The sequence below is a fragment of the Erithacus rubecula genome (genome assembly GCF_903797595.1).
Source record: "Erithacus rubecula genome assembly, chromosome: Z".
In the NCBI taxonomy this organism is placed as follows: Eukaryota; Metazoa; Chordata; class Aves; order Passeriformes; family Muscicapidae; genus Erithacus; species Erithacus rubecula.
The window spans coordinates 14,531,006-14,557,653 of NC_136661.1; the positions used below are offsets into that span (position 1 = coordinate 14,531,006).

Below are 26,648 nucleotides of genomic sequence, written 5' to 3' on the forward strand. Positions count from 1 at the left end.
GGTACTCACAGATTAAGATGTTTCAAATAGAAGAGCTTGTTACTTTAATTGTAACTTCTCTTTTAAAATTGTTATAGAATATGGTTTAGGAACAGTGCTCTAATTAATACTAGATTAGAGGCTGTCTATCTTCCACCTTTCTGTTTTGCATGTTGCTGTTTTAAGTCTTCTTTCCAATTCTTTGAAGCAGTTTTTTTTATTGGGAAAAATTTTACTCAAGTAGTAGAAACATTAGGAGTAAATCCATTTGCTGTACAAAAAATGAATGTCTTTTTAGATTATTTGACTAATCTCTTTTTGGAATGCTATGCTGTCCTTATCTTGGTTTAAATTGAGATATTTCTGTAAATCAAGGGGAGGCAAATTAAATAGCTGAAACTTGCTGAATTTTTCTTGCTTGCAGATGCACTCTAATTTCCTACAGTTACTAAGGGTTTTCTTTCCCACCCTGAATTTCCCTGGAAAAGCATGTGTTCACTGTGTTAGTATGTGGAGTATCTGATGACTCCACTTAAAATCCAACATGGTACATGGATTCCTGTTTTGTTTCTCAGTACTACTCATTTCTCCGAGCTGAAACTGCCATTTATTTTACAATATCAAACAACACAATTGGCTTCTTTATCAAGGAATTGCATGCAGAATAACCATATTATCAATGATAACACTTACAATAATGAGTAAAGGTGTGGGCACAGATTTGAGCTTGAAGGGGGTAAAATTAGGGAGACATTAGGGAGGCCAAAGGCTTTAATCAAATAATTTTTTTAAAAACTAATGAAACTGTAGCTGTGTACACTTCCATATATAGGTTATTCTCTAGAATGAAGAGCAGCTAATGCTAGCCACATTTTGTCTGTGAGGTTATTTGTGTACTAAATACACTAAGATACATAGACTGGTATTACTGGTGTTGATATTTTATAGTTATTTATTTTTTTAATGCAGTCTCTCTCAGATATTATTTCTTTGTCAAACTTTAAAGGTAGTAATACAAGTCGTGTCTTCCTCATCTCAAGAATTTGTGCTAATTCACAGTGGAGTTTATGAATAATTAACTTACTGATTTATCTTTTTTGGAGGTCCCTCTATGATTTCAGGAAGAATTTCTAATTTTTTTTAATAATGTGAGAATTGGTTCTGTCTATGCTGTGAACATTCTCAATTTAATTATCATTTTAACTTTCAAAGAAACAAAGAAAGTAGGCACAGCATTTAATAACTGTGAGATATAGCTTGTACACAATTCCACTGTCTTAAATAGTTTTTTAGCTCTTAGGTGGTATCTAAGTGATTTGGCTATGTCTGGTTGCTGCATGTGTGTTATTTTAGTGTAGTGTAGCTAGTGGTAATACTATTATTTTAGAAACTGTATTCATCTGAAAAAATGTTGCAGGCTTTTATTTGTCATCCTCTCAGGAGAGAGACTTAAATGGAAGACAGAGAATGAACACCTACATAGCTGCTATTACATATATATTTCAAAAAATACTTTAAAAAAATCTATTAATGCCTTAAGAATTCACATTCTGTTTGAGTTTAAGCTGTTATTTTCTTGATGCTTCGTCAATACACTGATTCTTAGTTTTCTCCACTGAAAACTCAATAGCCACTTAGACAATTTTATAGTTGGCATTCAATGTTTCTTGAAGCAGAGGAACAAAATGAATGCAAGCATTACATTCTTTAAAGGATGCAATGGCACTCTGTGCAGCGGTCTGAGGCTTTAAAAATAATCTGTGGCTAATCTCTTTGTGACCACATAATTGTTCCCTGAGATTCCCAGCGAGACTGCTCATGACATACCCTGGTATATGTCTTGTTGGTGTTCAAAGTGGGACAATTCATGATCTATTTCTATACGTACACCTGCCTGTCTTGTTCCTATTATCCTGTTCTTATTAAATGTCAGGAAGGGCTGTGAGAAGCAGTGAGATGAAGCACTCATTGTGGGCCTGCACAGAATGCTCAGAACAGGGAAGGGTGAAGGACAGTAACTCCTGTGATCCTTTCTTTATCTCTTTATCTTCTACCAAATATCTTGCATTTTGGGGCAGAAAGGACAAAAACAGAAACATGGCAGGCTTGCAATGATAAATACAATGTACTTCGTTGCTCTCTTTTAAATAGCCCTTTTGTTTTAAGCTACTCTACAATTACATGTCAAGTCAGAGTTCTTCAGTTTCACACAAATATTAACTCCTTGTTTTCCCTCTAAAACATCAGTTTTTTGCCTTTTTTATTTTCCTGTGTATTCTGACAGCATGTTGAAGAGAAATTAGAAAAATATAATAATAGTTGAGCAGGGTGCCTTCCAAAAATGATGTAATCCTAACACTGAGTGTTGCTGTTCAAAAAAATAGAAGAATGTATGAAGGAAGTAAAGGCTTGTTGCTTAAAGCCTTCCAATAAATGGCACTTATCATGCTAGTGATGAGTCAGTCAGTTTTTTGTTTCCTTGTTTGCTTGTTTAGATTTGTTTGTTTGTTTGTTTGCTTTTTCCTCATGAGATCATGTTTTAGTACAGTTTGAGCCTTTCAGTTTGAGCCTGTCAAAGCTAAATTAAATCACAGAACTGCTGAAATAAATTTTTCTTATCGTCCTCCTATAGATCATTTGCAATCTGGGCTTGGGTATATGTTTATTGGAGACCATATTAAGGAAAAGAGAAGAAGCAAAAATTTGCAGAAAGGAGAGTGACTAATCCTGTGTTTGGGTCCCAGACTCTGAGGCTTTATTTTACTTGGTCTGGGATGGAAAATCCACAGCCAAAGGCCACTTATTCTGGAATTCTGATGTGAGGAAGTCTCTGTCACTTTCTCCTCATTCTAGCATGACCCCGTGCTGCTTCTTTTCATTTCTCGAACTTCTACATCTTTCCAGATGCATGTACAGTGAATGGTCTCACCATCAAACCCTATTCACCTTTTCTGCTGGTAGGAAAAATATTGCTGCAAGTTTAATTTGCTGCATAAGCATGCTTGACTATTTACAATATCAATCACACAATGCATATTACTATGCAACTACTTAATCAGGCAAAACAGGAGATGAGAATAGAAGACTAAGGTTTTTGTGCATAGTCAAAGATCCATAACACCATTTCTGAACTTCATGCATTTTTAAGGATTTGCTGACTTGTGTAGGGAATCCACCTGCATTTGAACTAGAGTCTTCAATCCTGCCAAAATACAATGTTATAAAATAATATCAGGCTTATGTTGCATCAATACAAGTACTGCTTTGGGATGACAGAGGTGTGAAACTGAGGTCCTGTTCACTTTTCACCACTCAAAATGATGTAGGTCTGTTGAAATAAAACAAGGATGTAAAACTCCATGTTTGAACCAATATCTGAAACAAGTATTTATAAAAAAATGTTTCATCATTTAGGGCTATGTCTTATGAAATATCATAAGAATGTATTTTGCTTAAAATGAATGGGTTATATAATGTCATATAGTCAGGTTCATGGGAGTCATGGGAGTCAGGAGACCTGAGGTCTCTGATTAGGTGCCTTGCATTTACCTCTACTCCAAAATGTAAAATACTTGCTTTCCAGGCCTCATGCAATACATGGATGCTTTGTGTGAAAGTACTTGAAGAATGATCTAGATGCAGACCCTATTATATTCTTCTAAGATTAGATTTGTAACAAGGCCAATCTTCCTACTCAATTTATCTTTCAATTTGCGAGTGAGTTTGTGGAGTGCTGTTTTGAATTATGGAGACTTAAGTTCAAGGATAATGAAAAATTAAAAAATACCTGGGCAAAATGACCTGACATGACAAGACTCAAGGAGTTCAATCAAGTGGATTAGAGAAGACTGAAAGTAGCACAGCATTAAAGTACCAAACACAGAAGCAAAATAATTTTGGATGATTGAGGAACATAAATTTTTTTAGAGAATTTGAGTGCTGTCAATCACAATATTAGTTGTTAAGATTGTCATGGAGTCTTCAATGTGGCAACATTTTAATCAAACTTTGATATTTTAAGAGTGAATCTTGTCATTTAAATGACAATTAAATCTACATGATCATTTGTGTTACGCAGGTAATTGATTTTGATCAAAATGATAACTTTAAATTTTGTAGTGATGTAAGGTGTTTTAAATTAAGAATAGAGAAAGGAAGAACATATTGGGATGCTTTTAGAAAATTTCATGTGTGTAAAATTTTTATAGTCTTTAAAGACTTTCCAATTAATCACATAGGGATGAAATGAAATAAATTTTGAAATTTTTTAGATATTTTTTAGATATTGTGTTTTACTAAAAGAACCTCTGAGTCTTGGGAGGATTTCTATTGTGCAGTATTTTCTCTTCTTGAGGTAAAGAAAAAGCCGTTTGCTTCAGAAGTTTTTGTTTGCTTGCTGACATTTAGTAAGGCTGTTAGAAGTTCAGCTAAAAACATATTGCACCATACATGACACATTTTATACACCTCCACTACAATGCCAGTCTTCTAAGACATTTAATATTTGTTTTAATTTGTATCATCTTTTAGATGTGTTTTTCCTGTTTCTGTTGGCATAATAGTTTAATTTCAGTTTGTTTACTCTGTATTGTTATCTTTTATTTGATGGCTTTGATCTGACTGTTTTCACAGTCATAAAAAATGTTCAAAAACATGAGTATTAATTCCTGAATTGTCAGCTTATTTTTGTCTTGGTCACTTGAAATACACCAAGCTCAGAGATAGGATTTCCAATTTCTTATTGTTAGACTCCAGAGTTTGTTAGACATCTAGTTAAGACTTTTATGGTAAATGAGTGTGGATCTTTTGCTGTTCTCAAGGTACCATGTCGCTAATTTTATCTCTTTGTTTCGATCATGAGAAAATTTTTGCTAAGAAAGAAGACCAAAGATAGAAGCAGCCACGTGAGAAATATTAAAAGTTTCTTCAAATACAAATATCAAATCCTCGGTGGATTCTCCTCTTCACTCTTCATTGAGCAAGAGGACATATTTTTCTGAGGAGAAAAAGACATGATGTATTCCAAAAGCCTTTCAGCTGGACAAATGTAATGACTTACCATTGTCAGTATTTTCTACCTGTCTTACTACCTCTACTATATTACTCATTAATCTTAGAGAGAACATTTTTAGAGTCCAGTCTCTTTCTATTCAAATAACTTACAATGTAGCATGACATTTATTTATCTAAATTGTATAGAAGAGAGTAGTGATTATTTGAATCTGTAAGAAAAAATAATGTAATATTTACTTTATAACACATTTTTTCTTTTTAACCAATATATTCAATTACTCTTCTTATCCTATTTCATTTTGGCCCCCAAGAAGAAATAGAAAAAAATTACTTCAGTTCTGTTTCAAGAAATAGCTTTTTGATGAGTGTGATATAGGCTTGCATGTTTATCTTTGCACTTTTTTCTAGGCAATAAATATAAATATAAATATAAATATAAATATAAATATAAATATAAATATAAATATAAATATAAATATAAATATAAATATACTGTAACAATAGTCAATACATTGCTGTATTAAAATTAAGCCAGGAGAATTTTGCTTTCTTTCATCAACACAGACAAAGTATTTCCAGGTGAAATACAGCAGTTATCTTTATAATCTAGAAACTGAAATGGATGGTATTTATGTTTTGTTCTTCTGTGCATTGTGAAATTATATACATTGTAGAAAAATAAGCACTTATAACATGGAATGAAGAAAGGGACCTCATCTATTGCCTGTCCTTATTGTTTCTTTGAAGTGAAAATTTATTTATTTGAAAAGCATGAATATATCTGTAGTTTTCTAACTGATACAGCTTATTCAAACTTCAGGTGACTTAACCTATTATATATATTAATTTATATTAGTTTATAAAAATAAATGTACCAGAGGCATTTTGAATACCAGGACATTATTCTGGCTTAAGTTGTTCCTGTCCTGGAAGTTGCTGAAGTCTCAGAGAATATGCAAGGATAACATAATATATTCTCTTGCACCTTCATGGGCATCTGGTATTTACCAGTGAAAAACAAATAGATTGTATGACATGGATTTTTAATCTGATAACTTTGAGCAGTTTTTCTGCTTATTTAGTTATAGCCATGATTAAAAAACAAAAAACAAAAATTGGATAAGTAATCTTATGCAAGAATTTTCATGCCATCTCTATTTCTAATTGTCATTTTTAGTCCCTTCCTTTAATATGCAGGATACACTTAATGTCAGACTCTGTATTCCAGTGAGGTATCATAAAATGTTACCACCCTTATGTTCACCACATTAGCTGGAGTAAGTAATACCACAGTAAGAGCACCTTTCTACTTCCAAGGCAAAATGAAAGAATTGTAAATGAAGCTTTCTCAGCGTTCATGGACATTTGTTTAACTTTCTCCTAGATTAGTAAAGTGTAGATAGCCATTGCCTCCTCTCCTAGGGTTTTGTGAATTCTTCCACTGTGCTGCACTAAGAGCTCTGGTTTGCAAGGCAGTTTCAATGCATGCCAAGAGTGCATGTCTGTCCCTGCCACAAACACCCTCTCCAGAGCTTGGCTTTTTCTTCTCGTGGTCCTTGAACACCAAGAACCTTTAACTCCATCTTGCACACAACGTGGAATGGTTGCCTCTCCAGCCTCATATGGTGGCAATCAGTATAACCTCTGCCTGTGTCCACCCCTGAGAAAGTAATTTTGCATGGCATTTCCTTTGCCTGGTGACAGATAATGTGCTAGATAATGTGCTTGTACACAAACAGAAGGGAATTATTTTAATTAAAGCATGTTGGACATTTTGAGCTTGACATGTTTGACTTCTGTATTGATGTGCTTGATTCCTTAGCTTAGCTAAGCTCCTTTTCAAGATAACCTTTGTAAATCCTGATTTAAAATGTTAGCTATTATTAGTCATTTGAAAATAGATGGACTACCAGTATTTAAATACTTCTATTTAAATTGATGACTTAAATCTCCTTCAATGTGAGGACCATAGGTTGGCAAAGACCCATATTTTTCTCAATTAGGGTAAAGACAGAATAGTGATGGTCAAGCTGTAGAATGAGCCATGAAGTAATCTAGGAAGATATATATTTGCATTTTCATAGTTTGGTTTTTCTTCCTCAATGAGATTTACATTCCTAGGCATCCAAACATCCACTTGCAGATAATTTCTGATCTTGTACCATGCCTGAACTTTGGCAATAATTCCTTGACTGTGATGTTACTGCTGTTTCCAGATCAATTAGTGATGCTCTTAGAAGCTTTTTGTATGCAATGGGACAAGATACAGCCTGATTAGATAAACTGAGCTAGAGGGAGAAAAGGAAATAAAGAAACTAAGTCTAAACATTTCAGCTGCATTTCATTTTTTAAGAAGCATCTGCAGGGCCTGGGCTAATTGTTTATTTTGGGAGAAGAGGTGTGTATAGTCTGTTTTGGGCTTTTGGACCATGCTTGTATGTTTTTAAATTTTTTTTTTTAATTTTCAGACTTACAAATATTTACTTTTATTCACAAATCAGGTGTATCATTCATCTTTTTAATATTTTCAGATCTGATATGATACTTAGATCTTTAAAGAGTAGGATATGGACTTGGAAATAGAAAATAAAATCTCAACTTTAACACAAACATCTTGAGGAAGAAACTCATCTGAGCCCATCCTGTGTGAGAGAAGAAACAAATAATGAATAAAATATTTAGAGATGCCTGAAAACACAAATGGGTCTAAGTCATCTCCATTAAGATTTCTGTGCTGAACAGTAACTGGTTGGTGTCATGGGTATAGCAGCTACTTTTCTATTCAGGGAATAGAGAATCACCTTTTTTCTTTAATCAGTGGGGGCCACTACCCTTAAAGTCTGTCTGAAGAATGGACTAAGTAAAGACGGGGTGTGAAAAGTGAAAAATTACTTCAGTTATTAAAACAGTAAAAGAGCTGGTGCTCTTTAAGATTGGCAGGACTAAACTACGAAGCATAGGGTTAGAAAAAATATGGGTGCAGCAAATCATTTTATAGTCAGGAGTTAGACCTCTGAGGAGAGGTACTGAGTTTTACTTTTTTGCGATGAGCTAAATGAAAAGGAACTCTCATCTCACCCACCTGCAAGAATAGTTCTGACTGCATCAGAGATGAAAAAATCCTGATGCTATTATAAAATTTTTCCTTTTCTTTGGTGATATGATTTGTGAATCTTTGGCTGTATCCTCTTTGCAAATGCCATAGTCATATTTTGAAAATAGAAAATTAAATATTTATAAAAATAGTTTGCAAGATTTTTGTCATTAAATGTGTCATCAAATCCCTTATGAATGTTCTTACAATTTCTGAGAATGGGCATTTTACATAAGCGTATCAATATGTATTCTAGAGCTTGTAATAATTTTGGTGAGAGAAGAAGGCAAGAGATATTTTTTTTCCTGCTTTTCCCTGATGTATTAAAACATAAGCTATTTTTCTAATTTTTCACCACCTTGTGTTCTAACTGTAATAGCATTTGCTGCACTTTGTATCTGGTATTTCTAACTCCTACGCTACAAAATCCCTGAAGATCCATTAAGAGAGGACATTGACAAAGTAATAATTTTTTTTGTTTTCTTTGTTAACCATGTGCTGTACACAGCACAGCTGTATTGGATTTGTTTGTATATTTTTGGTTCATGCAATTTAAGCAGAGAATTGCTATGGCTAACTGACTCCAACCTGTGGATCCTAGAGAAGGATCCTAAGAACCCTCTTCTCTATTTGTTTCCAATTTCCCAAAATTAGTTAATTCATGTATATTTGTCTTCATAGCACAGGGTCAACACAGGTGCAAGGATAGATGTTCCAGTTGTGCTTATACAAAGAACAGCGAAGAAACTTGATTTTGAATGACAGCTGTTAGGTCTCCTTAAAATTTAGGTGTTCTAGAAACTTATTCTGCTACACAGATGTAAGTTAGATTTGAAAAAGAAAATTTGAAAGTTCCCAGACAGAAGTTTACCATGGAGCAAAGTGAAATTGAACAAGTAGGTGGATAAAAATGTTAAAAATATTCAGTTCTTAAAGGAAAATTTGTGAAATCTTTACCATTACCATCTTTATGATTTACCATCTTTATCATTAAGGTCCTTGTTCACACATCCTATTACTGTATGTCTCTACCTATTCATTTTTTTCTTTTAATCAGCCTGGATGCTAATACTGAAAGAATGAGAAATGAGGAAGAAGGGATAAATGTAATAATGCACACAATTAACGTTACAACTTAATTGACATAACAGGGATTTGTGATTTGAGATTTGGGACAACTTGACAGAAGCACTACTATATTCAAATATATGTATGCTTGGATTGGATTTCAGAATGCAGAAGGAATGGGATCTGCTGAAATTCCATGGACAGTAACAGAAGGAAAACCAGTCAGGGGCACTATTGTGTTGAGGCTTGTAAGGACAGGTAGACAGTGGTTTCTCTGGGCAGCTACAGACTGAATCAAAGCAGTGAATACTGCAGTGGGAAGATTCCAGGAATCTTTTGGGATATACTACAAGATGCAATGGCCTACCAGATTTTTTATAATTTTGTTAGTTTCTTTGTGTAGAAAGCTAAAATGCTCAGATGAATACCAAGTAGTGGGATTTAGCTGAGAATATGGAAATGGAGGACAACTACTTCAAGCTAGTGAAGAGTAAGTCAAATAACAAGAAAACAAAACCAATGAACTAGAAGAAGCCAGACTCCAGTGCAGACTCCCTTTGCATTTGCAATGCAAATTTACAAAAAGTTATGCTGTGGCAATGTAGCAAAGTGAGAACAGCAAAAAATACACAAACTAATAGTAGATTTAGTGAATGGCAACATGAAAATAAATGAAGCTATTTTTATTGTCCCCAAAATGTCAAACATCACAAAGGTATGCTGCACTGTAAAGTGATGTTGCAGAGACAAGGAAGACAGAGCATTAAGTAGGAAGGGATACATGATATTTACATATGGAAAAACTTCTCCTCTATGTTTTAAACATACATGACAATTTTGAAACAAATTTCCTGTGAGTTTTTCTGTGTAATTTGTTTGTTTCCATACCAATATATGCATATTCTTATACTTCAGATTTAAAGGTCAGAAATATTTATGATAATTTTAAGAAATGCTTTTCTTGAATTTAAGTATGCACATATTTTAAAACATGTCCATAAATTGCAGCATTTATAGGATGTTTCCCTTTGGTTGCAATCTCTCCTTCGTATAACTGTTGAGGGTTTTTTTTTCCTTTATTGAACTTAATAGAGTTAAATCAAAGGGTACCCCAGTGTTCTTGTTTAACATCTCATAGACTAGAGAACTGCCATTTTAATAATTTGTATAACTTTGACCTAGGAAGAAATGGATATATTATGAATATTTTTGTCTTGATATTTTGTTAAAATGAGTATGCCAGCTAAACTGTGTGGTTTGTGGCAGAAGTGGCATAGTAAATGAATTTTGAGCAATTCTTTGCTCCAAGGATTTTAAATCTAAAGATGCAGAATCATCCATTCAGAAGTTCTGATCAATGCAGCTTCTCTTATCTAGCTGGGAAAACATTTTCTTCTGGATGAGATGATTTCAGATGCTTTCTCACCTTCATGTGTTTTGCTTGAGCTGTGAATTAAATCCCTTCTGGATGTAAGTATTGCTAATTTTTATGGCCTCTTTTTAAGTGCTTCATGAAGTCATAGTCACACAAATTATCTTAGTCATAATCTAATTAAATAGAATGAGAGCTGTGTTTGCATTTCAGAATTCTGTCTCCCACTCATCATAAATATAGCAAAATGTGTGTATTTTTGCACAGGCAAATATATGTGTGTATCTCTATATATGAAAACATGTAAAATTATAACAGGCCTCATAGATTTCTTCCAGACTGAGCTCTCAAAATAGAAAGCAGTAGGATTGAAAACTAGTTGTGATTAAAACTACGTGTTCTAGTGGTAAACAATTGGATATAAAACAACTGCAGATCTTTGTTACACTGCCTGGTCTAGCAATAGCTAGATAATGAAAAAATAGGCATACAGAATTAGTTTAGTAAGATGGTTATGTATATATTGCTGGACATGAAGACAGTTCAGAAAAGCAGAATTTTTTGTGAATTGTTCATACAACAATTACTGTAACATTCGTTTGTAACACAGTCTTTGAAGAAAAAGCCAGATATTTTAGGAACAATTTAAAGAAAGAAAAAAAAATAATATTTTGATTGGTGGAAGAACAAAAAAATCCTCATCAAACCCCAAAATACTATTCCTTGAACAAGTTCAATTTTCCACTTGTACCAGGATGATTTCATCCAGTAGTGAGCAGATTACATCTAATGAAGACTGTCAAATGTGCACAATTATTCTTCTTTACTTTCTAAAGATCCACTTAGGTTACTAGAATGGGAAAACAAGCATGGGTCTGTGCCTGATGTAGATTTGATTATATAATTTTCTATTATTTAATTATTCAGACATAAAGTGACACAGTGTTGGAAACCATGACCACACACATGCCTGCATTTCCTAAGTACAATTTTGTGGTATTTCAGATTAGTCCTAAGCCTAAAGAATTTACCAGTATAAACTCATGCCATTTCTCTAATCTAGTAAAAACCCATGCTTCTAAAACAAGGATACAGTAAAAGGCAAATTCTTTGTTTGCCAGACCTGCATTGCTGCAGGTGTAACCAGTGGGCCAGGCCTTGCAGTCTGCATGTGATTATCATGGTTCTTGGTATAGTTCAGATGGGAATGTATTCAGTTCAAAGGATAAACTTAGAGAAATATTGTCAGCACTTCGGTACATCATCATCTAGGTGCACTTACAAGTAATTTTACTGAGTTTGTTGTGACTACATTTTGTTATTTATTTATGTTTTGTTTAATTTTTCCTAAAATTTTCTTTATCTTTACACTGCAAAAGAAATAACACTGTGAAAAATATCTACTGTGAAATCTGAGTAAGAGCTTTAAGCCCCCAATATGTAAATTCCAGGTCTTGTTGCTTGTGTAACAGGTTCATATGAAGGCCTAAATTGTGGGTCCCCATTTTCTGTCCCCTGTTGGTGTCCATGGAGTACCTATATTTCTCAGGTTTCCCTATCTGTAAAATTGCTACTGGCTCATTTTGCCATGAAGGGCAGCAGCGAAGAATTTGGCAGTTAGTGCTTTTCTTGTCTAAATTTCCATAAGGAAGATTTAACGGGTATCTTGCTCAGGGGGATTAATGTAATAATCATTCTATGATTAGGGATTTGTGAACGTGTTCTTGTGCGGTAAGCCAGCGGATGTACACATTCTGAGTCTCTCAGTTTCTTTCTAAAAATTAGAAATCATATTCTTAGAATCATTGAATCATAGAACATTCTGAGCTGGAAGGCACCCATCAGGATTATCAATCCCAACTCTTGGGTCTGTGCAAGACACCCCAAGAATCACACCATATGTCTGAAAGCATTGTCCAAATGAACTCAGACAAGCTCGGTGCTGTGAACATTGGGGTGCCTGTTCCAGTGCTCAACGAGCTCCTGAGTGAAGAACCTTTTCCTGATAACCAACTTAAATCTCCCCCAACTCAGTTTCATGCCATTTCCTTGAGTCCTGTCACTGGTCATAGAAATTAACAGATCAGTAGCTGTACTCTCCTTTTGCTTGTGAGGACAGTGAAGAACATAGTGACATCTCTCCTCAGTCTCCCCTTGTCCAGGCTGAAAAGACCAACTGACCTCAGCTACTCCTCATATGGCTTCACTTCCAGACCTTCACCATTTTTGTTGCCCTTCTTCAGACACTCTCTAGCAGTCATTTCTTATACTTGAGCATCCAAAGCTGCACACAGGACTCGAGGTGAGGGTGGTGCCCAGTATAGAACAGAGAAGGACAATCCCCTCTCTTGCCCAGCTGGTGATGCTGTGCCTGATGCCATGGATCCTGACCCCAGGACATGTATATCCCTCCTGGCTGCTGGGGCACTGCTGACTCATTATTAACTTTGACCAGAACCTCCAGGGACCTTTCTGCAGTACTGCTTTCCAGCCTCTCACTTTCCACCCTATCCATAGAGGGTTGCCATTGTATTTACAGAATCCAGCACCTGGCCTTTTCAAACTCCATATGATTTGTGATTGCTCAGCCCTCTAGCTTGTTGAGGGTTCTCTGCAGGGCCTCTTTCCCCTTGGGGGTTTAAACAGCTCCTCTGAATTAGGTGTTCTCATCAAACTTAGTATTCTTCTGAGCCCTACGAAACCGTGCTGGTGACAGGTCACCAGTCTGATGTCACCCCACTCTCTGTAACCCTTTGTGCCCAATGTGGAAACCAGTTGTTTGCCCATTGCATAACCCCATCCAGCTGTGGGCTGGGCATTTTGTCCAGAAGCACACTGTGAGAAATGGTATCAAAAACATTTCTGAAGTCCTAAAAGTTCACTTCTACTGGTTCCATTAATTGGCTGGAGAGCTACCCGAGCTATCCTGTCTTAGGTTCAACAAGCAGGACTTTCCTCTCATGAAGCTGTGCTGACTGTTACCAGTGACTGCATTGCCCTTCAGGTATTTTTCATTACTTCCCAGAAAAATATTTTCCATTATTTTACTGGGCATTGAAGTGACACTGACAGGTCTGTAGTTTCCAGACTCCTCCTTCCTGCCCTTCTTGAAAATAGGGACCGTGTTTGCCAGCTTCCAGTCAGCTGGGACCTCTCTGGAGTCCCAAGACCACCCAAAAACCACTGAGAGAGGCACTGTGAACACACCCCCTGCTCTTTGAGGATTCTCAGTTGAATCCCATCAGGCCCCATAGATTTGCAGGGATCCAGCTGGAGCTGCCAATACTGGACAATTTCAGGGTCAACTGTGAGTTGATTGTTCTCACAGTCATGGTCCTCCAGCTCAGGGTACTGGGACTTCCCTTGGTCTGCTGTCAATGTTGAAGACAGAGGCAAAGAATGTGTTAACAACTCTGCCTTGTCCATGCCCCTGTTTGTGAGGTGACCATCCTCATCCTGTAATAGATTGATGCTATTTCTATGCTGTCTTTTGCCATTAATATATTTGAAATAATCTCCTATTTGTCGTTCCCCACAATAAAAGTGAAGTCGGAGTGGCTTCAACTCCAGCTGAGCTTTGGCTGCATTCATTTTCTCTCTACTATGATGAGCAGCATTTCTGTATTATTCCCATGTCACCTGACCTTGCTTTCACTGGGCAGACACTTTCTTTTATTGCCTTATTTTCAGCAGAATATCCCTGCTCAGCCAATCTGGCCTTCTGCCTTGCCTACTTGAGAACATCTCTGACATTGGGGAATTTCCTGCTCCTATGTACTAAGGAGGTGATGTTTAAAAAGTGATCAGCACTGACAGACCCCTGCACCTGCAGAAACTTCTTCCCAGGAGGACTTTATTTATTTATTACCTGAGCAGCCTCAAGTCTGCTCCCCTCATGTCTAGCGCTGAGGTTTTGCTGGCACTTTTCCTCAAGTCAGCAGAAATTACAAACTCAATCTTTTTGTGTTTTCTGTGGCCAAAATGGCCCCAGTCTCTGCTTTGGTTATGAGATCCAACCTGTCAACAAGCAGCAGATCAAGGACAGTGTCAGCTGTCCTTGGGACTTATTCCATAATGTTTTCATCCAGGTCTTTAAGGAATCATCTGCCTCAGGCTGCACCAACTGTGTGATGGTCCCAGTTAAATTCTGGCTAGCTGCAGTCCCCCATACACGGACAGTTGACCTGGAAGGATCCCTTAATTTCTCAAAGAATAATTCATCAGTGCCGTTGTCCTGGCAAAGAGGTCTATAGTAGACTTCCACAATGACATCCAGATTAATTATTTGCCCTTTGGTTCTCATCCAGAGACTCTTAACTGTGCCATTGACAACTGTGTAATTGCCAAGTGTGCCACACATTCTAACCCTTCCATTACATATGATGCCACCCCTTCACCTCTTCCACCCTGTCTGTCCCTCCTGAAGAGCTTGTAAGAAAACCAGCAAACCTGAGTCCTCTCTTCTTGAGGACTATTTTTTTGGAGTTCTCAATTGCTCTGTTTCTTCTGCCAGAAGAAGGAGAAAAATTTGATCAAATAAAAGTTCTTTTAGCCTTTCCTGAGTGTGTAAAGATAAAGATTTGGGTTTATCTTTGCTGTATCCAAAATCCAATTCTTGTCCTGATCGAAATCTTATCTACACTGCTGGATTGATAAAAGTTATGATATCATGAAACTAGTGCCAGCTGTTTTTGTGAAAGCTACTGTTCAGTTGGAGATAAAAAGCTAGGAAAATCCAAAAGGCTAGACTAGACCTTGGATATAGAGAAAACTTGGATTTCTCATTTGCAGTTGTCTGAAAGTGTGTTTGGGGATGTTTTTGTTTTTTTGTTTCTTTACAAATGCTCTTTCCCTTTCTTTTATACTTCATTCAAATACTTTTAATTTGAATGTTTTTTTCTTGGAAACAACAAATTAATTGCTAGTATATTCAGAAACCTTTATTTTAGCTATCCTGTGAAGATCCTTCTGTTACTGTTTTTGATCACATTAGCTCCTCTTCCATAAGGAACTTGCCTTCCATTGCCTTCCAGACTATAAATATGATAAGCAGAAAATTAAACTTCTTTTGTAATAAAAATCTAGAATCTAAAATAATGAATATTTTTTAAAATATTGAACAGCAGCTAAAACAAATTGATTTTGAGCTCCAATCTCCTTCAATTAAATCCAGCCAAAGGAAGAATGACATAAACTTGTATTTTATATGCCTCTCAATCTACTATCATATAATAATAAACTTTCAAATTCAGGTTTGTCAAACATAAGGATAGCTCAATTTCAGTCACCTCAAAAAATTTCAGAGTAATATGCCTCTCATTTTGGTCATAATTTAAGTAAATTATGTAAAATCATCAAAAGGTAGATGTGTGTCTTGTTTTATGAATGCTAAGATCCTTGTTACTAATATATTTGTGTTTGAGTTCAAGAAGCAGAGATTAGCAATTTGACCTTGACAGTCATTGGCATGTGAGAGGAATATAAAGCAGGAGGTTTATTTGTAGCAAATATGTCCCAGATTTTTCTAGTCTACAAAATCTCCTAGGTATCTACTTGACTATTAGACAAAATAGTAGCTGTTTCATAGCTGACACTGTTGATCTCTCAGCTTAAATTTGCCAGCCCTGATTTTACTCCACTCTTCTGTAGCAAAGTTCTATTCAAGTACAAGATAGGAAATTATCATACGTAAAGGTTTTACTTCCAGCTTTCAAGAAATCTCTTCATCTGTTCCCAGCCCTCACCTGTGTGAAGAATCTTACTTGAAAACATCTGTCTTAAATGGCACAACAGTTAGCCTTGCATAGCAAGTTTCAAGGGTTTGTCACTTGGATCACACACTTCTTTTTAAACAGTCATTGGTATGCAGCGTGTTATATGTCTTGATACAAAGCCAAATTCAGAGTTCCAGTGCTTTTCTACTACTACAGTCTGGACCAGTTTCTCTGAAAATGCCCAGTAAAGATAAATTTGATCAGCTTGGGGCAAATGGATTATTTTTTAATAAACTTGAACTATGAAAAATAGGAAATATATGCAGTAGCAAATGTGAACAGAAGGAGGAAAATTATGATGGCTTTTAGAAAAGCACAAAGTGTGAAGAAATTATAGTGCTTCAAGGCACAGGTGAAAGTTAGCGCTGCCCATAAAAGAAATAAAACCCATTCATTATACAGCCACTGAGTTGCTCTGTAAGATCATAATGTAAATGCATGTTTTGGGTTGAAGGCAGAAATTACTGATGCCTTATAGTAAAAACATTTTTAAGCTGGATAGTATACTGATTTTTAAATATATTTGCTTGTTTAAGTTAAGGTATCAAATATGAATTTGGTGTGCCAGAACTGCCTCAGTAGATTTTAAGAGCTGTAGTTATAGAAAGAAAAGTAAAGGTGGTTGTGTTATCTGAAATGGTGTTACTGCTATTCTTTATTCAAATGAGTATATGAAGAGATGGGGAAAGTGCAAACACTTCTAGAAAAAGATTTCAAAACTTGTATAAGTAACATTCAATCTCTGCAGTGGTATTCTCTCAAGTGCTTTCCATAGCTTTCTCTATTACAGGAGAAAATGCAAGAAGAAGCAGAGGGACAGCATTGTGAATGAGAAAATCAAGAACAAGGGATTTATGCTTTTAGAACAGGACAATTCTATTTAGAGGGATAGCCTTTATCTGAACCTCAAAGGAAGTAGGCAACATATCAAATCAGAAGATTGTATTAAGATTTTAAACCCTTTGAGGTGGAATTTTATCTGAGGTTTCAAATACAAGATTTTGGGAAGGAAGATAATTTCAAAACGTGTATTCCCCTAGGTATTTCCTCTAAAGAAAAGTAGAGCTAGAAAATTTTTATCAAACAGGAAATTGGAAAGGAAAAAAGCAGTGACAGGATTATCAGACACAGTGAAGGAGAAAAATGACATGGTTCTGTAAATTTTCTGTGACAGAGAGAGAGAGAGAGTGTGTGTGTGTGTGTGTGTGTGTGTGTGTGTATGTAAAACTTGTAGAAACCCAAGAGAAACAACTGAGAGGATATGAATATAAAGTTTGCAATTTTTTTAGGAAGTGAAAGAAATCTTTCATGGGGAAAAAATAAGATAAAGATAGATCATTCAAAGACATGCTTCAAAAATGTGAAGTTTTGCTCAAAGGAGAAAAATAAAATATATTATAAATTTTGAAATATTGCGTATAAAAATCTAATGTGAAAGACCAGAAAAGGGCAATAGAAACAAAGGTATAAAGATATAGTAATCTTTTAAGAAATCTCCTCCAGATCATGAAGTCAGCTAGATAGGTTGGAAGGGCATAAGTAAAATAAAAGGAAAATTTAACAAAGATGCAGTACAGGAGAACTTGCAAAGTCTCTTATGATAGGATTTTTTGTTGTAAGAGACATCAAAACCTGCCCCACATTTAGGTAATAGGAGAAGAAATTTCTAAATAAACACGTAAAATAGCCAAGCCAGGAAGCAGAGCTTTGCACTGTTCTATATGCTAAATAGGGTTTGGGATAAAAAAAAAAGAATCTGGCAATTCCAAGCTATTAATACCTTTAAAGACAACTGTGCAAAATCGGAAAACTGCAGAATGTGGTAAAATAGCAGATGAAATCTAAAATGAAATGTGAAATCATACTCATTGGGAGTATGGCAAGCTTGATGTTGCGTGATGGACTTGAACATCACTGTGTAGAAAAGAGTCTTTGAACAAAAGCAATCAACTGTATGAATATGCTAGCTTGATGCTCAGAGGTCAAGGAAGAAGCTGAAATATTAGGAACTGTGTGGAAACCAGCAGAATATGAGGTATTGTTATGCTGCTGCATGTGTGCCAAGACTGCCTGCACGATCAGCAGTGTAGGACATTCTGGTCAGTGGTCTTGAAGGGTACCCATTTTTGTTAAATACCCATTCATTGCTGGGAGAATAGGCACATTGGATGATTTGCAGAGTATTACAGCTATTTTAAGCCTGTTCCTCCATTAAGAAGAATGCAATCTTGAAACAGTCATTACCTAACAGGCATAAACCTGGGACTAGCAGTGCCTGACCTTGTCAGTGCTGTTGTGTGATGCGTAGTGTCAGGACACACACAATGTTCTCTTGCATGTGTAACAGTCAAAATGTTCATGGTAGAAATTAACCTTGTACATGTAATAGGACTGCATGTACTTTGGGGAAAGCCTGTGTTATTTTGTTCAGTCTTGATACAATCACTAGGACTGAATCAGATCAACCCAACAGCTGAGTCCTCAGTACTAACATAGAGGAGATGAATAAAATACTAGCAATTGGTCTATAAGCTTATAAACAAAGTTATCAAATATATCTAGTCATAAGGAAAACATATTTAATGGAAATACTCTTAACCCAAATTGCTTTTTCATGTTCCTTCTCCAGATTCAAAACCTAATTTCCCCAGCTTTCGTGTCTCTATCTACCTGTTCTAGGGCATATTTTGGAGTAAGTGCTGGACATGTATCCTGGGATGAATGGAATTACTTAAAAAAAAAAAAGAAAAAAAATGCACTAAGAGGACTAAAGTGTCTCTCTAGAGGTCAAGCTGTATTCTATTAAAATCATATTCCCTGTCTCCAAAAAATGAGGCTTTATGATATCCAAGGAAAGAAATAGAAAATATAGCAATATTTTTACATTCCTCAGTGCTTTATAACCTGGTACAGATTTTTTACAGTATTAAAAATCCAGCATCGTACTGGGAAATACATTATCTAATACATACCTGTGATTAATGATATTTCCAGTAACAAGTCCTCCAAATCATCTGGAGTTGATGCTCGTGTTAGACATATAGCAATATGTCTTCAAAAAACTTCTGAAAATATGCTCTTCTTCTGTAGGCTGCTAGTGTTTCCTGAGAAGTGGTTGTCATAACCTGTATTTCAAATGTAGGCAAAAAATTATGGGAAAGTAATTCTCCAGTGTTAACTTAATCTGTTCAATAATATTTGGGAATTAATATTGTATCACCAAAAGAGTACAGTGCTTAACAATCAAGGGTTGACAGTAAAATTATTTGGTGTTATTATTAAAAAACAGATAATGATAAATACTATTTTGCTTTGAAAAATTAAAGAAAATTGCCCCTGCAAGTATGATAAGAGTTCATGTACATCCTGCTGAATTAAAATGTTGGTGTTACTTGGATTAACCTCCAAATTACCATTTTCTCCACTGGACAGAGACTGTTTATGTTTCGTTCATGACTATAGAAGAGGTTATTGTAGATCAGGAAGTTTAAAAAACCCACTAAAATACTAAACAGTTATGATTTAGTTGACAAGCTTAAAGGCCATTTTTATGCACTCTTCAGACATGTTAATATTGTCTCTGTTAATATTGTCTATATTTCTCCATGTAGCTTCCATGTAGTTTTGGAGCAATGGCATTTATTGTAGTGTTTTTAAATTTGGAGAATATAAAGAAAGTAGAAATTATGCAAACAAGGTGTTTATCTTTTTTTTTTAACTCATCTAACAAGATTTTTGGTGTGACATTTGTAGTCTTGCTTGCTCTGCATTTAGCATGTGTAAAGTGGAATGTTCACACTCATGCCTATTCTAATTTTTTTTAAAGTAGTAAAAATGCTTTATGAATATTGAAGTGTTTTGAAAAAGGCCTTAAATGAGAAACAAACTGTATAGAAAATATATGATTGAATTAAAGGAGGCAAAAACTAGTCTAACTAGGCAAGTTTGAGTGATTTTTGGGTTATGCTTTGTAAGACATTTACAGAAACAAATGACATGATAATAGGAATATCTGAATATTCACGTGTTTACTTGCACAGTTCCTTAATAACAGATTTCTCATGTCTCAGCTATAAGCTGCTGCTTTTCCCAGTCAGTCATAACTGGGAAAATACAGTGGCTTGCTTAGCATAGGAGGGAGCACGTGCTGATGAAGCTTTTGCCTTTCTTTCACATCTGTTCCAGTTGCCTAGATCTTTCACAGCCTTTTGCTTTGGAAAATTTCTTCAGTAGAGCTTACTAGATTCATTGGAATGTCTCTGCTCTTTTGTTTTTTTAAAAATTCTTTTTCTTTTCCTTTGTTTGTGCATGTGCTAGGGAAACAAGACCAACTGAAATTATACAAAACACATTAAAGTATTCCAGAAGTGGTCCTGGCCACTGAATGAGGCATGCTCTGCAGATATAAGCTCAGACTTTTCAGACCTTTATCTTCAGTTGTGAGTGTGCTTTGCTTGGCTCTGAGATTAAAGTCTGTAAACACATTTTTTTTCAGAGAAATGGCAGTTTTCTTGCAGCAGATTGGAGAGACAGAAGATCATGCAGGAGCTCTCTGTCCTGTATGATAATGTGTTTTTTCCCTGTCTACTTAACTGGAAGAAATTTGGCTAACTTACCAGAAACAGAGACGTGTTGGAGGTAGTCAGCATCAGTTCTTCATCTCACTCACATAAATGGAGGTCAGGTGGCAACAGGGATTCAGCTTTAGCTCAAATCTTCGCTGTAACTTTTATAGAAAGATTTTAGGCAGTGATTGGCAGCTCAAATCACCACTGAAAATCTTTCTAGATCATGAATATTTCCAAATGATTAAGTACATAGCATTGTATAGTTGTCAATCTGAAAGGAAGATAAAACCTTTAAGTCTAGTTCTGTATTTTGTTAAACACAGCTCTGATGCAGGCACAGGTGACCCTAGAGTCAGACTTGGTTTTTCTGACTATAATGCCAGCTTCCAGCAGTCTCCTCCCCAAAATCACTTCTTTCTACACAATATATTGAATTCCCTTTGCTCAGGTTTTATATATGTGGCAAAGATAAACCAGCTTAAACGTCATATATGATAATGAACAAACACAACACATAAGCATACAGAGTGTCAGTTCCTGATGGAAGAAAATGTCTTCATCTTAGTTTCTGATTGCTAAATGCCTGTTAGAGGGTGGACAGACACCTGCTGCACACAGGAGAGATTGTTCAAGGTCAAGACATATGTGATAAAATGGCATAAGAATTTCCCAGGTAGTGTGATGCATTCCGGTGCAAATTTTATAGAGTTTTAAAAAAATAAATGCCATTAAAGAAATGTGAGGTTATCTAGCAAGCAGGAATAGTGTAAGTCTGTCAAATTGTGCAGCAACTCCTATTTTGCAGTGTTCTCTAACTCTCTTTAAAGAAAATATGCTTTTCTGTAAAGAGTCAGACACGCATACAAACAAATAAAGAACAATATCCCAGATGTCACAAGAACATGAATCTCCTGGTTTACCCTAGAATCTGCTCAAGCATTCTGTCAGAATTTTTTGTTGTTTTTTATTCATCCTCTTATGATATTTCTCTACTCATCTTTTTCTAAACTTCTTTGAACCTGAAGTGATAATATTTTGCTCTGTATGAATGTGTCACTTTGCTCAATAGAACTCCACACCGTGAAAATATCTTGAAAAAGTAGTGAAAACTAGTTTGAAACAGATCATAAGGGCTAGTTGTTTTTATTGATTTTGTCATCTCTTAGTCACCTGTTCAGAAAAAGAAAAAAAATTGTAATTGAGCAAGCAGCTCAGTAGAAGAGTTTACCTTTTCATTGTCCCCTATAATATAGAAAATAAGAAATAATAAAAAAAATCAATTTGAAGTCACTAGCTTTTTTCAGCTTATAGTCCAAAATGAATATCTTCTGTTTGCACTATTTCTTTGGCTAATATTTTGGACATATCATATTCCACTGGAGTAAAATCCGTAATCCTTTAATGAAAACTTGGAAAGATTGTAAGGTCTGGAAGAAGGGCATCTGTCTGTATGAGTCATGTCCCTGTTACAATAAATGGCACCAGTCTGGCTGCTGGAAATACCTCCAGGCTAGTGCAGTGAGATCTTTTCTTGTGGTGTTGTATGTAAACTCTAGGTATTGCACCCACAGAAAAATGGAGATTAGGGAAAGTTCTTCAGTCTCTTCAATTAAATGTATTCAGGATAAGAAGTGACCTCTCCAGACTTCAACACAGTACTGAATAGCTTTCATTTTTCTCCTTTATATTAAGATTTTTAGAGCTATACTATCCTGTTTTCTGTGATATGGACTGATCTATTGTGGTTGTTTATAGAAACATGACTGAAAGTGTTTAAGACAGAAAGTTTTGTAATATGTAGAATAAGTATTTGACCCCCATTTAATGTGCTAGTACTGCTTTCTTCACCTAAAGCCACAAACCTGTCCCTCAACTTCATACATAGTTCTAGATATTTTATTAGACTTCTATGAATCTTGCTAAATGCAACAACTAATTTAATTAACTAAGTGTATTTCTCTCTTGTGTGTGTTGCTAGAATATATTGAGCAATGATTTATTTACTTTTGTATCTGTTGAAAAAGTAATGTGAGGATACTCTTGCAGATACCGATTTTTACTGATAGAGTTGATACTGTGCTAGGAGATTTTACTGTAGCATCTCTGTTGGTCAGAAATTACACTTTATCTCCTCTGTGGCAGGCTGAGCTAAGGAAAAAAACAAAGTGTGCAGAGATGTATCTGCCTAAACGACAAGATAAATCTTTTAACTACCTGATGTCAGAGCATCTGAATTTCCCTTTAATTCCACTCTTCCATGATTATTGCAATGCATGTAGCCAGAGGCTGATGAATGCTTCTTTTCAAAGCTGTGATGCCATGCCATCATCAGCTGCTAGGGGTTTCTCCTTAGTTATTGTTTTAATACAGTGGCAAATCTGTCAAATTCTGACAACTATATGAAGGTACCCCACTGCTGGTTTAAGCACTCTTAGGCTCCTGGATTTGAAAATTACTCTAGATGACCTTCTTCCTCTGAATTTTTAGCATATGCCATTGTCTGAATAGCATATAAGTAAAAAAATGCCGTTAGACTGAGAAACTGGATAAAAATATCCAATAAGCCTTATTTTATTATTACAAACAATACTGCCAATGTCTAGTTAAATATAATTGTGGCAAAAAACCTGTAATCAGAAGCCTGTAATCTTCTGCAATTTTTTGAGTTGGTATCCAATTATTGACTGGAAAGCATGATTTATTCACAGATATCCTTGCTGTATGGTTCAGGGTGACTGTGTGTGGAGTGATCTAGTGATACACAAAACATTTGATCTGGTGGATCTTAGAAAGTGTGCAACTTTTATACACTGATGAAGTGTCTTATGCCTGAATGTTGAACAACTTGAAAGACCTTTGATCTAATGATGTAAATTCATTTCTTACAGTATAGAAGCTACTTGGATGATCGAGGGATAAAACCTCACCTCTGACTTGCAAAATACTCCTGATTTAGTCCTAGTCACCATGAATAAGAATGCATCTAGTCTGCGTGGGAAGAGCAAGAGTGTAAGTAGAAGCTTTTCTTTTTCTTGCTTTATTTAATATCAATACTCTTCCACACTACTTGTACATTGCATTAGCCTTTCAAATGCCACTTTCTGAGGCAGAATTATAAAATCTTTGTTACTTGTACCTTATTATTATATCTGTAACCTAAATAAATATGTATGTCTTCAACACTCAGAGATAAGATTATTGAATGATTTGAGTAACATTTTCCTTTTATTTTTTTTTGTAACTGACACATTCATTTTCCACAGTTTATTTTAAAAAAGTTATTAGAAGTTAGTTTTTTCTTGAGCATTCATTGAGATATAAGGTTATAGAGTGCCTACATTGTACTCTGTTGTGAACGCATGCTCCTGTGCTGATGTCAGGGACTGCACTTAGTTTGATACAAAGTGTTGACTGTGAAATGTTCCTGGAGATAAATGAGAAAATTAGCTAATTATATAAGCACAGATTTGGATAAGGCTTAATTTTGCTTATTTTCTGGTCTTTGTCATGTGTTTTGTCCCATACATATACATCTCTTTGTATCTAAGAGTACTCCTGAAACAGAGAGGTTTGGACATTTCAGACTCTGAAAGATATTTTCTAACCTGCAAAATAAACTTCCTTATTTTGGTGTTAAATCCCAGCATATCTTGCTAATTAGAACCATCTGCAACTATTTTTTCTTTGAACTGGGTACATAGAATATTTCCTAGTGTTTGTTGTTTTGAAATTGTAAAAACACAATCTCTGAGAAATTATGTTAAACTATGAAGTGTCATGCTACATAAATATTTTTGTGACTGCTGCTTGTAGGGGAATAGTGAAATTATTTATGCTATTTGAACAAAGTGACTTTGGAGAAGCCTGATTAGACTTGTTGAGCACAGCCAACGATTTCATATCATATATCACATTTTCCATCACTCCACATGCCTGTCAATTTGAATTTTCATTGTCATCCCTGCTCTGTCAGAAAAGTCATTCCCTGAAAAGACCAACTGGTAGATAAGTAAAAATGCCATCAATTGAATGAAATAATTTTTAAAAAAGATAGAATATGACTTCTATTTTTCTTTAATGGGATGTGTCACATATGTTCCATGAAAGTTCTTATCCTTTTAGGAAGCATAGGAATCAAGGTGTTAGTTCAGTGGTTTCAGATGTCAGTGAACATAATTTACTTAATATAGAATATGAACCTGCAGATATGTGTGAACATTTGGGTATTTTTCACCAAATATAGAACTCACTCTGCATCATGAACTGACTGAAGCTAGCTTTAACAGTGTAGCATAATAGAAATTGCTGGTAAAAAATACCTAAATATTTCCATACCTTTCTGACAATACAATATGTCTAGCACTGTTAAAATAATTTGCAAGTCATCTTGTAAATAAAAATATGTAGTTGCTATTTATTAACTGTTCTTCTAATAGATTTTTTTTATTCCATTACTTGAATTATCCTCAGATGGCACAATATGTCTAATCCTGCTAGACCTTTACTCTCCTCGATGGTTTGCATAGTATTGCTGTTCATTCCTTTGTTGGTAGCCTATGGAGTTGCCTTTAACTGTGTTTGTGAAAAGGGTTTATATAGTAGTAATTTCTTTCTTTCAGTGTTGCTCACAGCATTCAGTGAGGACGTCAGCATACATGCCTCTTCAGTCTGTGTACTATTTTCTTAATATTTTTCCCTAGGTATTCTTAAGTAGCTTTTTATATATTTTATAACTTTTCCTCTTAAATTATTTCTTCCTTTCCTTTTTTGTTCCTCTTTTTCCAGCATTTTCATCTTCTTAGAATATTCTAGATGGTCTAATGCCCATAATTCCATAACTTATCATCTGGTACTTCTGAAAAGACAGCTAAATCTTTGTCTCTCCCTGTCTCCTTCTCTCTCTCCCTCACTGTAATTTGTTTTCCTCCTCCATTCCCACCCCCTCTCAGCCACAAAGTTACTTATAGTAAAGAATGGAGTTTTAGTTAGTACTGATCAACCACAGAATGAGATTTTTAAAAATATTTTTTATAATAAAACAGTTAACTTGATTTTTTTGTGTGTTTCAGAAGGGCTTCACATTATTTTCATGACTATATAAGCAAGACAAAGTATTTCCACACACTTTTTCTACAGTTTTGCATATGTGAATATAATTTGTTCTTCAGCAAAAAGCACAATGAAATATATTTATTGATACTTTCAAAATCAGACTTCCAGCCTATTTTCAGTGATACTAGTATAGCTTTGCTTACAGTTAGTACACCATCTATAATAAATATTTTTTCAACAAAGTATTATAATAACTAGATGTCTGTGAGAGAATATTGGATCATGTTTGGTCATCTAAAGGAAGTAAGAGTGCTTTCAGGTGATGAGCATGCTAGTATCAAGAATGAAGTCTGAATGTCACACTGTGTGGGATCTTATCTTAGAACATTGTGTCGGAAGTGAGTCAATCCTTGTGAAATCTGAAAGTAGCTGTATTGCAAGAAAATGAACCAAGAAAGAAGATATATTTAGCAACTGGGTCTGCTTAAACCGTGGCATTTCAACAGCTTCAACAAAAGAAAAGAGCTGGGGGGCAGAAAGCAAAATTGGAACTTTAAGGGTATTTTGTCTATATTTTAATTTATTATTATCTGTAAAAGCTTAGAAATTGAATACTTTTGAATTTATAAATATAAAAAGCATTTGTTCAACAATAGCTTTGGGGTAAACTACAGACCACTAATAGGAGCTAAAGCAGCTCACATTTTATGATCAAAACTTCAAAAACA

General features: G+C 35.2%; 1 protein-coding gene across 2 annotated transcripts in view; it reads left to right on the forward strand.

Moving 5' to 3' along the window:
- The window catches only part of PDE4D (phosphodiesterase 4D), a 511,449-nt gene that overhangs the window by 59,684 nt on the left and 425,117 nt on the right, over positions 1–26,648 (forward strand). For both annotated transcript variants that reach the window (XM_079330595.1, XM_079330593.1), the window contains exon 2: positions 23,757–23,877. In XM_079330595.1, the coding sequence (XP_079186721.1) occupies positions 23,836–23,877 (42 nt within the window). In that variant the 5' untranslated portion in view covers positions 23,757–23,835. The remainder of the gene's footprint in view (positions 1–23,756; positions 23,878–26,648) is intronic.